Source organism: Euprymna scolopes, chromosome 28 (assembly GCF_053919585.1).
Source record: "Euprymna scolopes isolate OS-2025 chromosome 28, ASM5391958v1, whole genome shotgun sequence".
Lineage (NCBI taxonomy): Eukaryota > Metazoa > Mollusca > Cephalopoda > Sepiida > Sepiolidae > Euprymna > Euprymna scolopes.
The window spans coordinates 32531114-32546284 of NC_136509.1; the positions used below are offsets into that span (position 1 = coordinate 32531114).

The window sequence follows — 15171 nt, forward strand, 5'->3', positions numbered from 1 at the left end:
GGGAACTAGAGCAGCTAGTGTTTTAATATGGTTAGAATTGTGTCGAGGAATTAGGTTACATTTAACTCCATTTTTTTTATTATTTCTTTTCGGGGTCGTTAATGAGAAACAGGATTATTATTTAAGTTCCGTCTGAATTAGGGCATACATTACACAAAATGAAACCATGTCACTGCAGCTGGTGCCGGTGGCAACGACGACAGAATCAGCAGTAACTGAGAAATTAGTAACAATACCATTCTGAGAACCAACTTCTACAAAGACGGTTCCTGGCACTGCTGGAACAACAACAACAACAACAACAACAAATAAAAATCTTACATGAAGCTTGCACAGTCAGCGGAGATAAGAAACGCTAACAGCTGATGTCTGTAGAAGCCAAGGATACGAGTGGGTGGAGAGTCGGTAGAGGGGTGGTGGCTCAACCTGCGCACTGTTAATGGCAGGTTGCGGAGGGTAGGGAAGGGGGGGTAATTATGTAAGAAGGCTTTTTGACATTTACTTTTTCTGATTATAACTTTTTCTGGGTTTTTTTTCTTCTTTATCATAATCTAACTTTTCTGGTTTCAAGTAAAATACGCTTCCTCCTGTATTTATGCGAGCACAGAAAGTGAACAGACGCTCGCGCCATGTACGAGCGGAACCGCAACACCGAGAGGTTTTTAATGAGCTCTCTTGCATCAAAGTCTATGTTTTTCAGAAATATTTTACACACAAATATATGATAATGTTTAGACACAGAAGCCTAGAAAGAAAATGGCCGCTGAGTTCTGAGAATGCAGCTCGATCTCAGTAAAGCAACTGGCTCAAAAAGCTTCAACAGGAACTAGCCCTTACAAAGCTGTTTAAATGTTGCCTTAAGGAGCACTGCTTCCCAACACCCCGAAAAACCTCATCAGTCTGTCCCATATTTAAAAATTCAGGCGATCAGTCATCTCCTCTCAGTACAGACCAATCAGTCTTCTGTGCGTCATGAGTAAGCTACTGGAATCTGTGTTGAACAGAAAAATGATCAACCACCTCAACAGAAATAACCTTCTCAATAACATGCAATATGGATTCCGTTCTGCTACATCTACAGCTGAAGTGTTAACAGTAATATCTCACAGGATTAGTGAATGTCACAATGCGAGCTTCGTTTCTAGGGCAATTGCTCTTGACATATCAAAGGCTTTTGATATGGTGTGGCATAAAAGCCTGCTACACACTGTTTCCAGCTACGGAATAGCTGGAAATGTTTTCTCAGTTATTAAATCATTTCTCTCTAATAGGTTTATAAGAGTAGTAGTTGATGGGCAGAAATCAAAAGCTCACAGTATTAATGCCGGCGTCCCTCAGGATTCCATCCTGGGCCCAACTCTCTTCTTGGTCTTCATCAATGATCTCCCAAATTACATTCTAAGATTATTGGCAGACAGTTATGCAGACGACACTACCATCTATGGCAACACTTCTAAGACGAGAAAGACCAAGATCTCTTTGATTCTTTCTCCTCTGATCTTAAGCGCGTAATGCAATAGATAAAAGGGTGGCTTGTTAATTTTAATGCATCTAAAACCAAATTCTATATGCCCATTATCAATGCTCTGACCCACATCTGGCCCCTATTGAAATGAATGGCTTTCAAAATATATGTATATTTCAAAATGTACATATATTTCAAAATATATGTATATTTCAAAAAAATATATATGTCAAATTATATTTATATTTCAAAATATATGTATATTTCAAAATATACGTATATTTCAAAATATATGTATATGTTAAAATATATGTATATTTAAAAATATATGTATATTTCAAAATATATGTATATTTCAAAAATATATGTAAATATCAAAATACATGTATATTTCAAAATATACATATATTTCCAAATATATGTATATTTCAAAATATATGTATATTTCAAAATATACATATATTTCAGAATATATGTACATTTTAAAAATATATGTATATTTCAAAATATATGTATGTATTTATATCTATCTATCTATCTATCTATCTATCTATATATATATATATATATATGTGTGTATATATAAATATATATATATGTGTATATATATATATATATATATATATATATTTATATTGCAATATACATATATTTTGCAATAATAATAAATATATATCTTTGAAATATACATCACAACAAAAACAAAAAACAAACAACTGCATTATTTTTTCGTATTGGATCCAAATTTACTGTAAAGGATACTTAGAAGTCAGCAAGAAAAATTTCTTGAGGCACAAAACAAATTAATAGAAACATTAACGTTTCAATTTCAGACACAATTGGCTTCGTCAACTGTAAATAACTCCTTTGATAATATTATAAATTCTATCACCGATTTTCAATTCAATCCGGAATTAAACCAAACATTTTTCGTTTTGTTTGACCGATGGAAAAATACGTTTAAAAATGATTTTGAAGAAAAAAATCGATGACTGGAAAAGACGGTTATTGCTTAGAAAACTGAGTTCTATTGAACACGAACGTTATGTAAACTTCATTCTACCAAAGAAATCAAAGAATTTCACATTTGACGAAACAGTAACCCAGTTAACGGACATTTTTGGTGAGCCATCGTCATTGTTTAATATCCGATACAATTGTCTGAAGCTGACGAAAAGCGTTAATGACGATTTTATCGAATATGCTGGAGTGGTTAATGTTCAGTGTGAAAAATTTCGACTGAAATCACTCACAGAGGAGTTTAAATGGCTTATTTTTATCGCAGGGCTACAATCTCCAGCAGACGCTGACGTGCGCACACATTTACTGTCTATGTCAAATAAAGACAAAGAAATGACAGTGCAAATTCTGACCACAGAATGTCAACGTTTGATAAATCTTAAACGGGACGCTGCCATCGTGCAACAACAACTGTCTACAATTCCATCTGTTTCCAGTTGAGAATCTGTACAAAATTTCCCGTCTGAAAAGAATAAAAAGCCGCCAACACCCTGTTGGTCATGTGGTGATATTCATTATGCGCGTTTTTGCCCTTTTAAAAGACACATGTGTCAACTTTGTTCACGTCGTCACAGGGGCGGATTTTGTGAAAACTACCAGGATGGACTCTTCACCGACGAGAGGCAAAACTCCTAAGAAAATGACAATGCGTTTCCAAAAATCTACCACAAATTCAATATTTGCTACGTTTAATGTAAATTTTGAAGCTCGTAGGAAATATATAATTATTGAGATAAACAATAAGCCAATAAAATTTCAATTCGACACTGCTTCCGACCACAGTCAACATGGGAGTTATTAGGAAAACCAACGCTTAAAAATACTAAACATGTTGCTTGCAGTGCATCAGGAAACAAAATACAACGAACTGGTGAGTTAAGATGCAATGTCTCTTTCAAAGAAAAAAATTTTCAGGGGTATGCTATGTTTCTGATTCATCAATCCTGGATCTTCTTGATTTTGATTTCATCGAGGAAATTGATCTCTTCAATGTTCCACTTAATACAATTTTCAATTCTTTCAATGTTAATGCTGCTGCAGATGTTGAAACATATTTTAAGAACATTCTTAAAACAAAGTTCAGCAACGTTTTTCAAGAAGGTATTGGATGCTATACAAAAGTCAAAGCAACTTTAAAACTAAAGCCAGTTTTTAGACCAAAGCGTCCTGTACCATATACAGCTTTAGCTACAGTGGAAAAAGAATTGGACCGCCTTCAACAAACTGGAGTAATCCAACCCACAAATTACTCATCCTGGGAAGCACCTATTGTTATTGTGAAGAAGGCTAATGGCAAGGTACGTCTGTGTGCGGAATTTTCCACGGGATTAAACGATGCACTGGAGACACACCAGTATCCACTAACTGTAACAGATGATTTGTTCTCAAAACTCAACAGTAGAACTTGTTTTGCAAAACTAGACCTTGCAGATGCATATTAACAAATGGAAGTTGAAGAAGATTCCAAAAATATTCTCACTATCAACACCCACAAGGGATTATTTCGTTTCAATCGTCTTCCGTTTGGGGTCAAGTCAGTCCCGGCTATGTTTCAACGAACCATGGATGCAATGCTCATAGTATTTCCAGGAGTTTCTGCCTACATTAATGACATCATCGTTACAGGCACATCTCAAGAGGAACTTCTGCATCACTTGACTTGCGTGCTGGATCAAATTCAACATTATGGATTCCACTTAAGATCTGATAAATGCAAATTTTTCCAAACTTCTGTATATTTCAAAATATATGTATATTTCAAAAATATATGTATATTTCAAAATATATGTATATTTTAAAATATATGTATATTTCGAAATATATGTATATTCAAAAATATATGTATATTTCGAAATATATGTATATTCAAAAATATACATATATTTCAAAAATATATGTATATTTCAAAATATATATATATTCTAATATTCCAAAATATATGTGTATTTAAAAATATATGTATATTTCAAAATTTATGCATATATTTCAAAATATATGTATATCTTAAAATATATGTATATTTTAAAATATATATATATGTCAAAAATATGTGTCATTGCAATATATATGCATATTGCAAAATATATACATTTTTCAAAATGTATGTACATTTCCAAATATATATATATATTTCAAAATATATGCATATTTAAAAATATATGTATGTTGCAAAATATATGTATTTTTAAAATATATGTATATTTTAAAATGTATGTACATTTCAAAATATATGTATATTTCAAAATATATGTATATTTCAAAATATATGTATATTTTGAAATATATGTATATTGCAAAATATATTCAAAAATATATGTATATTTCAAAATATATGTACATTTCAAAAATATATGTATATTTCAAAAATATATGTATATTGCAAAATATATGCATACCGCAAAAGAAGATGAAAAAACCATTATTTCTCTTTGGAGAATATTAACCACTTTTCCCTCGAGTGTGGGGTTTTTGTTTGTTTTTTGTCGTGAGTTTTTTTTCGTTTTTTTTTTTTGTCCCCTCATTGTGCTAATTTTAGTCGCTTTTAAACATAGTATACACAGATTAAAATCTATTTTAATCGTTTTTTTCTTTCTTCAATTTTTTATTTCAATTCTTGGCCCATCTGAATTCCCCTTAGTGCTCTTTTATATCGTCAATAATATTGTTTTCCTTTGCTATCGATTTTATCCCGAAGAGATGTAGCCGAAAGAGCTCTCGGGAATTTCCGCATAATTTATTTAAATCTATATATAAGTTTTGTACCTTCAAACATATATATATATATATATATATATATATATATATATATATATATATATATTAAGTAATGTGATTTATAATTTAAAAATTTAAAAAAAATTTTTAAATTTAAAAATCAAATTTTAATTAAATTAAAAATCAGTTTCATAAGAAGGAACAACAACAAAGTCAAAGTTGTTGTTCCTTCTTATGAAACTGATTTTTAATTTAATTAAAATTTGATTTTTAAATTTTAAAATTTTTTTTTAATTTTTAAATTATATATATATACTAGCATGGGTGCCCGGCGTTGCCCGGGTGTTTTGAGGTGTATGCTGAGCAAAACAAAAAACGGTTAATTTTTTAAACTTTGACCCCTATTATGACCCCTTAAAATTTATTGTTTAGGGCTTAAATAAAGTTATTAAGTCAGGTTCATGTCCAAGGAACCTATACCTAAAATTTCACGTGTTTAGACCCAAAATTGTAGGATGAGTTTGATAGAGTTCTCAAAGGTCAAGTCGTTGAACTTTGACCCTTTAATCGCCAAATTTCGGTCCGAAAACCAATCACATCGATTTTCCCAAATCTCAGTACCCTGTATATCAAATTTTGAATCTCTAGGCTTAAAATTGACAGAGTTATTGCGTAGTGAAATGTACACAGACACACAGAGACATGACACACACACAGAGACACTTTCACTTATATATATATATATATATATATATATATATATATATATATATATATATATATATATATATATAACACTAAATTGGAACACTGAGAAAAGCAAATTCTCGTGCGATTACAAGAGTTAGACATGAATAGAGTAAGTTCCAAGAATTTCTTGCATTACTAGCAAGAATGTTACCATTGTCTACCAAACCAAGGGAAGAGTCTATCAGGCATGTGTACGCAGTGTGCTGATGTAGGGAAGTGAAACCTGACCAGTTAGGATTGAAGGCATGCGTTGCATGGAGGGAGGGACGATACGAGAATGATAGACAGATGTGCAATGTCTTAAAAACAGGCCTAGATCTGATGAGCTCAGAGGAATATTGAATGTGGAGGGAATACGGAGATGCGCGCCGAACAGGAGACTTTTGGAATTTAGTTACAGTAACAGAATGGATAAGAGTGCTTGAATTAATGAATGTAGAACAGTCGAGGTAGCAAGGTCAGTTGGCGGGGGAAGACCGAGGAAAACACAGGAGAAAGTGATAAGGAAGAATTTTAGGCAAAAAGTGATGAATAATAGGACAGAATGTGTCAGCTTGAAAATTAATTTCATAAAACCGCCAAATGCTTGCCAGCGTGTAGAATGAACGTGATGATGATGATGATGATGATGATGAGACTTATGAATCTATGTTTTAGAATTTTAGAAAAAATGGACGTATCTAACAAACACAAAATATGTATCCTATTCAATGTGGAAGAATGAATACTGCAAACTATACACATACACACAGACGCGCGAGTGTGCGCATACAAAAACATATATATACAGTAGAACCCTAGATATGGCATCAAAAAAAAAAAAAAATTAGTAACAAAATACAGTACAGCATTTAATACGCATGTATATAATCAAATAATATTATAAATAACGCCGTAAGGCGGGGAAAATACTGTAACCAGGGCCCGGAAAAACATCGTATTCTACAGCGTAACCTGAAAAAAAAAAACGTATCCTAGGGCCACTGTATCCCGGGGTTCTACCGTATACAAGTGTGTGTGGATGTGTGGTCCAATGCTGCACATGAACGTAAGGAAAGTAAAGAAACTTCTATCTCCATCTCCTTATTTTCGCTATATATATATATATATATATATATATATATATATATATATATATATATATACGTTTTATTTTTTATTACCTTATCTTTCTGTTAAGTTACATTATTGTTTCAGCTACCCGGCCGTTTTTTTTTTTGCCGTCTGTAGCTTCCTCAGACTTTTACAGAAATGTTCGAAGTCTGAGGAAGCTACAGACGCCCCCCCCAAAAAAAAACGGCCGGGTAGCTGAAACAATAATGTAACTTAACAAAAAGATACGGTAATAAAAAATAAACCCATATTTGCTCTACAACAGTATTGAGCACTTTCTTCAGTTTTTATTAATTACCATTTCTACTATATATATATATATATATATATATATATATATATATATATATATATATGAATCACAGACAAAATGCAGTTTTCTTTGTGATTCTTAACTGCAAAATAGCATTTTTTTTTAGCTAGTCATTTTTATTTGTGAAATAGCAATCTCTCTTGTCTGTGGCATTAAATATAAAATAGCGATCTCTTTCGTCTGTGATATTTTACGTATAAAATAGCATTCGTTTTTGTCTGTGATTTTTATTTGTGAAATAGCAGTTTTTCTGATCTGTGACATTTAAATATAAAATAGCAATCCCTTTCGTCTGTGACGTTTAACTATAAAATAGCGATTTCTTTTGTCTGTGAAAAGAGGCATTTTCTTTGGTCTGTGGCACTTAAATTCAAAATAGCATTTTCTTTGCTCTTGTTATGCTTAAGTTAGAAATAGCATTTCCTTTTGCCTACATCAGAATTGCCGTTTCTTTGGTCTGTGATTCTTACGTTAGAAATAGTATTTCCCTTTGAAAATAGCATTCCGTGTTCTTTGTCTGCACTAAGGAAACTATTTTCAGCTAAATTCACCCTGAATAACTCCAACGTGCATATTTATCAACCTGCTCACCCGCGAGCTCCCTTGTGTCCCCCCCCTCCAATCTAACTTCCACATTACGCCGCACTACCTTCTCGGCAGTTTATGGACGCTGAGTTTGACTTAGTAAACCCGACTTCTGTAAAAATAATTCCGACATCGCTTCGGGTTACGTTGTGAGATATTCTAACAGTAAACATGCCAGTCAGCCGAAAGAATGGTGAAAACAATTCTGCAGATAAAAAAAAAAAAAAAATATGGTGTCAAAAAAAAAAAAAAAAATTAGTTAACCACTTGGGGAACGGGTAACTATGAACTGATTTCTAGGCTGCCTGCTATCAGCGGCGGTATTGCGTAAGAGGTTTCATTGCCTCGGGTTTTAAATTGTCAGGGTAAAGCATCAAATTGTGTAAAACAGACAAACAAACAAAAAGCTCAAAATATATGTACGAATATTTGCATGGGAAAATATGGGGTAATGGTACATGAGACAGGAACTTTTAAACACACCGCCATGTGTGCTTAAAAGAGAGAGAGTTCCCTATGCACTCTGAAACGTCTGGACCACTTTTAAAAAAAACTCACACAAACATATTTCATGTGCCTGGGGGGGGGGTCCTAGATAGGTTTTGTATCGGAATGCTTCCAATTAGTAACGAAAATCGATAATCAAAAAATCAGATTAAAAAAAAGAACAGACCAATTTTGACCAAAGCTAACACCCTTATACAACCTAACATCACAAATGCATTTTAGAAGTTTTATCACCGCACAAGAAGAAAGGCCCAGTATATAGATTCAACAGTAGGCTTTTTTAAATAATAGGGGTGCGATCGAAGTGAATTTTTCTGTTTATAGCACTATTGAACCATGGTACTTGACGTTTTGTATTTTAAACTTAAATTCAAGCCATTGTAAAAAAAATAATTTTATATAAATCAACAGTAGGTTCTCTACAGTGCAATGTAGACAACACTGTAATGTGGACTAAGTCATTGTGGGGAGGCATGTGAAGCTTCCTCTCAGTCCACCGCGGTGGATCCCCAATTAGAATAGGCAATCAATCGATTTGATTGAAAAATGAACTATTTCACCGGTTTCAATGACATTTGTTGATTCTCATTCAATCCTGGGCAACATCGGGTTTTCCTGCTAGTAGTATTTATAGAAAAGACTAAGACGTCTGTGAGAGAGAGATTATAATTCCTATTCACTATTAACGTTTCAGCCGATGTAACCTCCAAACTCCTTCAGTTTTGAACTTGAGAATGATCCAAATAAAACAGTCTAAATTTAAGTTTTAATAATGAGTCAAGGCTAAAAACCAATTTAAGGTTTTCCTTGAACTTAGGGAATAACCAAAAGTCACAGGGAGCAAGGTCTTGACTATTGGGAGGGTGAGGAACTGTCTTGATGCCCATCTTGGTCAAATAGTCTGTGACCAGGATGGAGCAGCTTCAGGACAAACTTTGCACAAATCTTCCACATCTTCAATTCCTCATGAATAATTGTGTGTACACTTCCCATCAAACTGTGCACTTATTGTCTCTGTAGACACAACAGTTCTTATCCATGAAATTCTTTATTTGGCCAATCAACTTTGATGTTCTGACTGCCTTACTCCTCCAACACTCCTCATCATCCCTCACAGACTCCCTGCCTTCCTTGAATCTCTTATGCCACTCAAAAACTGATGCTCAATCCATGCAAGATGGTCCAAAAGCAGTCTGGAGTATTCTATTTCTGTGGCATATTTTTCCAAATTAAAACAGAATTTTATTGCATATTGCATTCTTCTAAAATGTCCTCACGTCCAGATTGCATTTTTGAAATTCACCAGCTGTGGCAATCAGGCTTTAGTAGGATGTATTCCGATTCCTGCTGTAGCTGTTCATTTGAACGTGAAATCATAAAACTTGGTCAATCATCGCAAAAGATGTATAGCAATAACATACTAAATCTTCAAGAGTCTACAACAATTTTAAGTGCATGCAAAAAAGGCCTGGAAACTTATTTAAGGCACCTCGTATATTAACAGATGAATAATATTAAGTGAGGATTTAAAATGATGAATGAAATGAAGTTTTATTTCTTATCTTATGACAAATATTTGTTGAAATTGGATTTGAAGATGGCCGTGTTGTAGTTTGCAAAGAAGCAGTCCGATAGTAATGTGTTCCACCAATAGGGAGTTCTTGGAAAGAAACTCTGTTCATGGAAATTCTGCTAAGCACATTGAAGAAGAAAGGAAATTTCTTTTGAGACGTGATAGAAGCGAAGTTCTCGCTGTGAATGTCTTACCGGGAGGAAACTGAGATCGAAGCTCAGTCGAGCACCTAATCAAAACAACAGCTGACCATGAAAATATCAATTCTTCCCCCTTTATCATAAACATCACTTAATCAATCTGATGACAACACGAAAAAAATAGGGGGTAGAGAGATATAAAGCGATGTAAAATAAACCCAAGATCCACTTTCCATTGTGTAATGGATAGAAGTACTGCAGTTCTTAATGACACTCTTTTGGGGGTCGGAGGTTCAATCCTCAGTGTGGGCAATACTAATTATACGATTGTAAAATGCATTACAACTTCTACTCGGTCAGGGCTGACAGGATGAGAACATGCTACTCTAAATTCCTAATGAACCGCCCCCTTAAGTAAACACTTCATCAAATCTCCACACTAACGTACTGTACTTGCAATAACCCTTATCCCTGAGTGGCTTCCGGGCCTTGATAAGTGGTGACCACCATGTAAAAAAAAAAAAAAAAAAAAACTCCCATGGATTAAATAAAGGGTCCCGTTCGAGATTATGTGCAGATTAACACGGTTCCCAAATTCGACAAGAAAGATCTGAAGCAAGTTGGAGATTACATTGGCACAAAACGTTGTAAGAATAACACTCAAGATGAGAACAGGGTTCCAAAAAATCCAAATGTCTATTTTCTACTTAGCTTTTAAACTAGCTGGGAGACCCGATGTTGTCTGGGATTGGATGGTGATCAACGGATGTTTCACGCACCCATATTTTTATTGTCATCAAAATCCATGAAATCACCCATTTTTCAATAGGGATCCATCACAGTGCACCAGGAGGAAGCTTCACATGCCTCCCTAAAGTGACTTAGTCCACAATACATTGTAGTCTCCATTGCACTGGAGAGAACCTACTGTGTGTTTTATAAAAAAATACTTTTTATATATAATTGGCATTCTTTAATTAAAGTTTAAAATATAAAAGTCAAGTATCATGCTTTCGTTGTGCTCTAAACCAGTGGTTCTCAACCTTTTTTCACTCATGGACCCCTTTCCCCTTCTTTTTATCTTGGTGGATCCCTTCATAACTATTGGTCATAAGACAATCTTCTATTTTTCACAAATATAAATTTTGAGGTTTTAATAATCAAAGAAGTATTATATAATTAAGCTTTATTTTTAAATGAAAACTAATTTAATGCAAATAAAGTATTCTAAAACAACTATAATAATTATGATAATAAGTAATAATAATAATTCTGCGGACCCCCAGAAATATTCCATGGACCCGTAGGGTTCATGTGAACCCCGGTTGAGAACCCTTGCTTTAAACAGAAACATTCATTTCGCATGCGCCCCTGCCATATCAAAGACCCTACAATTGATTTTAAATGTCTAGCCTCACTGTTTTGCAGTGATAATGGCTTGAATTTAAGTTCAAAACTTCTCAAATGCACCGATGATGTTAGGCTGTGTAAGGTGTTATCTTTGGTCAGAATCACTCGTTCTTCTTTCCTTGGGTTATTTCGATTATTGATTATCGATACTTATTGATTCTGATACAAAACTTATCTAAGAACGCTGATATGCACATAAAGTACCTTCGTTGTGAGATCGCGCATAAAAATCGACCCGGCCGTTTTGGAGTCCGTAGGGAACGAACTCACAGACGCGCAAAGTTGCTTTTATATAATAACAGAGATTAATATTTTCATATAACCTTTTTTTCTTTTTTTTTTTTTTGAAAAGTTTTGTCAGCGATTTTCAAAGAACTTCAATCTTACATTCTAGGGACCTAACGAGGAGAAAAAAGCCTACATTGCCACGCAGGCACCTCTGGAATGTACTGTAGCAGACTTCTGGAGAATGGTATGGGAACAACAGGGAAGAGTCATTGTCATGTTGACTGATATGGACGAACGAGGAATGGTAAGTCAATGAAATGCACCTTTCATTTCCTTTTATCTCTATACTAGCAGGGGTACCAAGTGTTGCCAGGGGAAAAAGTGTAACATATCTATCTATATATCTATAAAAGTGAAAATGTGTGTGTGTGTGTGTGTGTGTGTGTGTGTGCATTTCCCTACCAAACTACTCTGTCAATTGTAAGTCTACAGACTCGAAATTTGACATAAGGGATATTGCAATTTGAGAAAATCGTTTTAATCAGTTTTCGGTCACAAATTTGGCTGCCAAGGGGTCAAAGTTGAACGATTAGACCTTTGAAAACTCTACCAAACTCCTCCGCCAATTTTGGGTCTAAACACTTGAAATTTTAGATGTAGTTACTTGGGCATGGATCAAACTTTTTAATTTAATTTGAGCCCAAAAAGATAAATGTTAAAGGGTCAAAATTGAGGTCAAAGTTTTAAAAATTTGACCTCTGTGATCTCTACCAAATTACTTAGCTAATTACTGGTCTAAACATTTGAAATTTTACATAAAGTGTATTCAGACATAAAGCAAGCTTTTTAATCGGTTTTTGGCCGAAAATTTGGCTTACAAGGGGTTAGAGTTTAAAAGATTTGACCTTTGCGGTCTCTAGCAAACTATTCAGCCAATTTTGTGTCAATTTGAAATTTTAGATAAAGGGTATTCAGATATGCAGCAAGCTTTTTAATCAGTTTTTGAGCAAAAATGTGGCTGCTAAGAGGTCAAAGTTGAAAAAGTTGACCTTTGCAGACTGTGGGGAAAATAGAGAAGGCTTACTGCAAAAATGTGCTTGTGTCTGTCTGTCGTGCGGACTGAGAAGGAAAAATGAAAAAATCCAAAATGCCAACCGTAGTCTTTTAATGTCCATGGTCTCAAATAGTTCTTGAAAAATCGTGTCTCGCATGTGATTTTGAGGTGCGTTCGAGCACCATAAAAGCATGTTGCTGGGGGAGTGAGCAGAAGCGTTCGGACCTGCGTAGAGTGAACATCGTCAGTCTTTTTCGAACTTGTTTACATTGGACTTGAAGGCAACGATATTGTAGTCGGTCAAGAAGCAAGCCAGCAGAACAGTATTCCATAGGTGGGCAGTTCTAAGAAAGAAGCGTTCAGACCTGTGTAGAGTGAACATTGTCGTGCGACTCAGACTTTTCCGTTTCAAGCTATTTTGGCTTTTTTGTTACGTTATGGACACTTTCGACCTAAAACTGATTCCAGAGTTTGACGGCTCCCCCGCCGGCTCCTTTGTAGTCGAGTGGTGGGAAAAGGCTGAACATGTCTGCAGGCTATGCAAAATAAAGGATCCAGCACTAGTCATCCCGCTGAGGCTCACCAAATGAGCCAACGCCATCTATCAGCAGCTCGGAGATGAACCTGGCCTGGAGGAGGTTAGATAGGCACTATATGCAGCCTTTGCTACAGACCCCTTCGTCGTCTGGAGGCAGTTCACCAGACGACGGTTTGGGCCAAATGAGACGGTGGATGTGTATATGGCCGATTTAAGGAAGCTGGCCACGCCGTTCAGTCGAGTGAGTGACCAAATATTAGGATGCACCTTTCTGGCCGGACTCCCAGACAACGCCAGCTGACTGCTTGGCTGCATGGTTATGACCTGCTCCTAGGAATAGACGCTATCAAAGAATTGGGTGGCGTCCGGATTGACGATAAGTGTAAGACACGGTCTCACTCTGGGCGTAGCCATGGAGCTGGAGCAGCCTGACTTTTGTGCTGAATTCGACCAGCGCACAAAGTCTTGGACGGTATCCTGGAAATGATCAAACGAGCAGCTGCCAGAGAAGTTGTACAATAGAGTGCCGAAATATAAGATTCCCCTCGGAGCTCGTACGGAATACGACAAGGAACTACAGACTTAGATCGATAATGGGTTGCTAGTTCCTTATCCCAAGACGGAATTGCCTCACCCAAAGTGGCTGATCCCACAAAACAACCAGAATGTAAGGACAAAGTTTTTCAACCCGACAGACCGCAGACAGGAGTGCAAGCAAAGATGAGGCGTGTGTCGTCCCCTCACTTCGAAGAAGCACCTGGCGGAGGCAACCACCACCTCAATGCCATTGTTGTGATCATGAGATCAAGGGGGGGGGGTTTCAAGAAAACAAAGAAGGCTTACCACAAAAACATGCTCATGTCTGTCTGTCGTGCAGGCTGAGAAGGAAAAACAAAAAGATCCAAGATGGCGACCGTGGTCTTTTAATGTCATGACAACACGTGATGGTCGGCAGTCATGGAAATTGGGTAGAATGTGATTATTTGAGAGGACTGCTCAACAAGAACTTGTTTACATTTGACTTGAAAACGACCATTTTATAATGAGTTGGGAAGCAGCCCCGCGATATTGTGTTCCATATATAGACATTTCTCGGAAAAGCGTTTCTCATAGAATTTTCGTTTCGTTTTAGGCAGTTATAGAGTAAGAGAAATTGTTGACAGTGGTTGTAATTAGGCGAGTGTTGTGAATGTTTTACAGAGGAGAGCGGGGTGGGGGGCATAAATTGAAGCTCAGTCGAGCACCTGCCGTGAAAATGAAGATAGAGCAGAGACAGGCTCGCAAGAAAGAGGTTACAGAGAGGAAATACGCAGCAACAACTATTTTTATTGCCCGTTATCAGAAATGAAGAAAAGAATAACGAGTAAAGTTGACGAATGCGGGCGTGTGGAGGTTAGGGGTTGTTTTGCAAGTGTGTCAGAATTGGATTATGAGGATTGGGGGGCGGGGTGAAGAATGGAGAATGGGCGACGCTAATCTGAATATGCTGGGAGTTGGGGAATGACTAGCGCCGCCAGCGCCTATATCAGCTATCGCAACTACACGTGTGCCAACTCACGTGTCTTACGGACTTGTCGGTCTCGCTAAGATATTTAATACAAGGGACTTAACTGGGACTGTCGCTAATAATCTATGGGCATTGTGGCGCTTCTCCGGAATAAGAACGAAAATCGAAATATTGAATTTCATTTAAAACCAATGGTATCTACTTAATTGTCGTGTCGAAATTAGTTAGATATCCAAGAATGAGGAAAAAGTAG

General features: G+C 35.8%; 1 protein-coding gene across 1 annotated transcript in view; it reads left to right on the forward strand.

The window, feature by feature from the left end:
* Nucleotides 1-15171, forward strand: part of LOC145249556 (uncharacterized) — a 279663-nt gene that overhangs the window by 109914 nt on the left and 154578 nt on the right. Inside the window, exon 8 of the mRNA XM_080111231.1 lies at nt 11986-12123. Coding sequence (XP_079967357.1) covers nt 11986-12123 — 138 coding nt within the window. The remainder of the gene's footprint in view (nt 1-11985; nt 12124-15171) is intronic.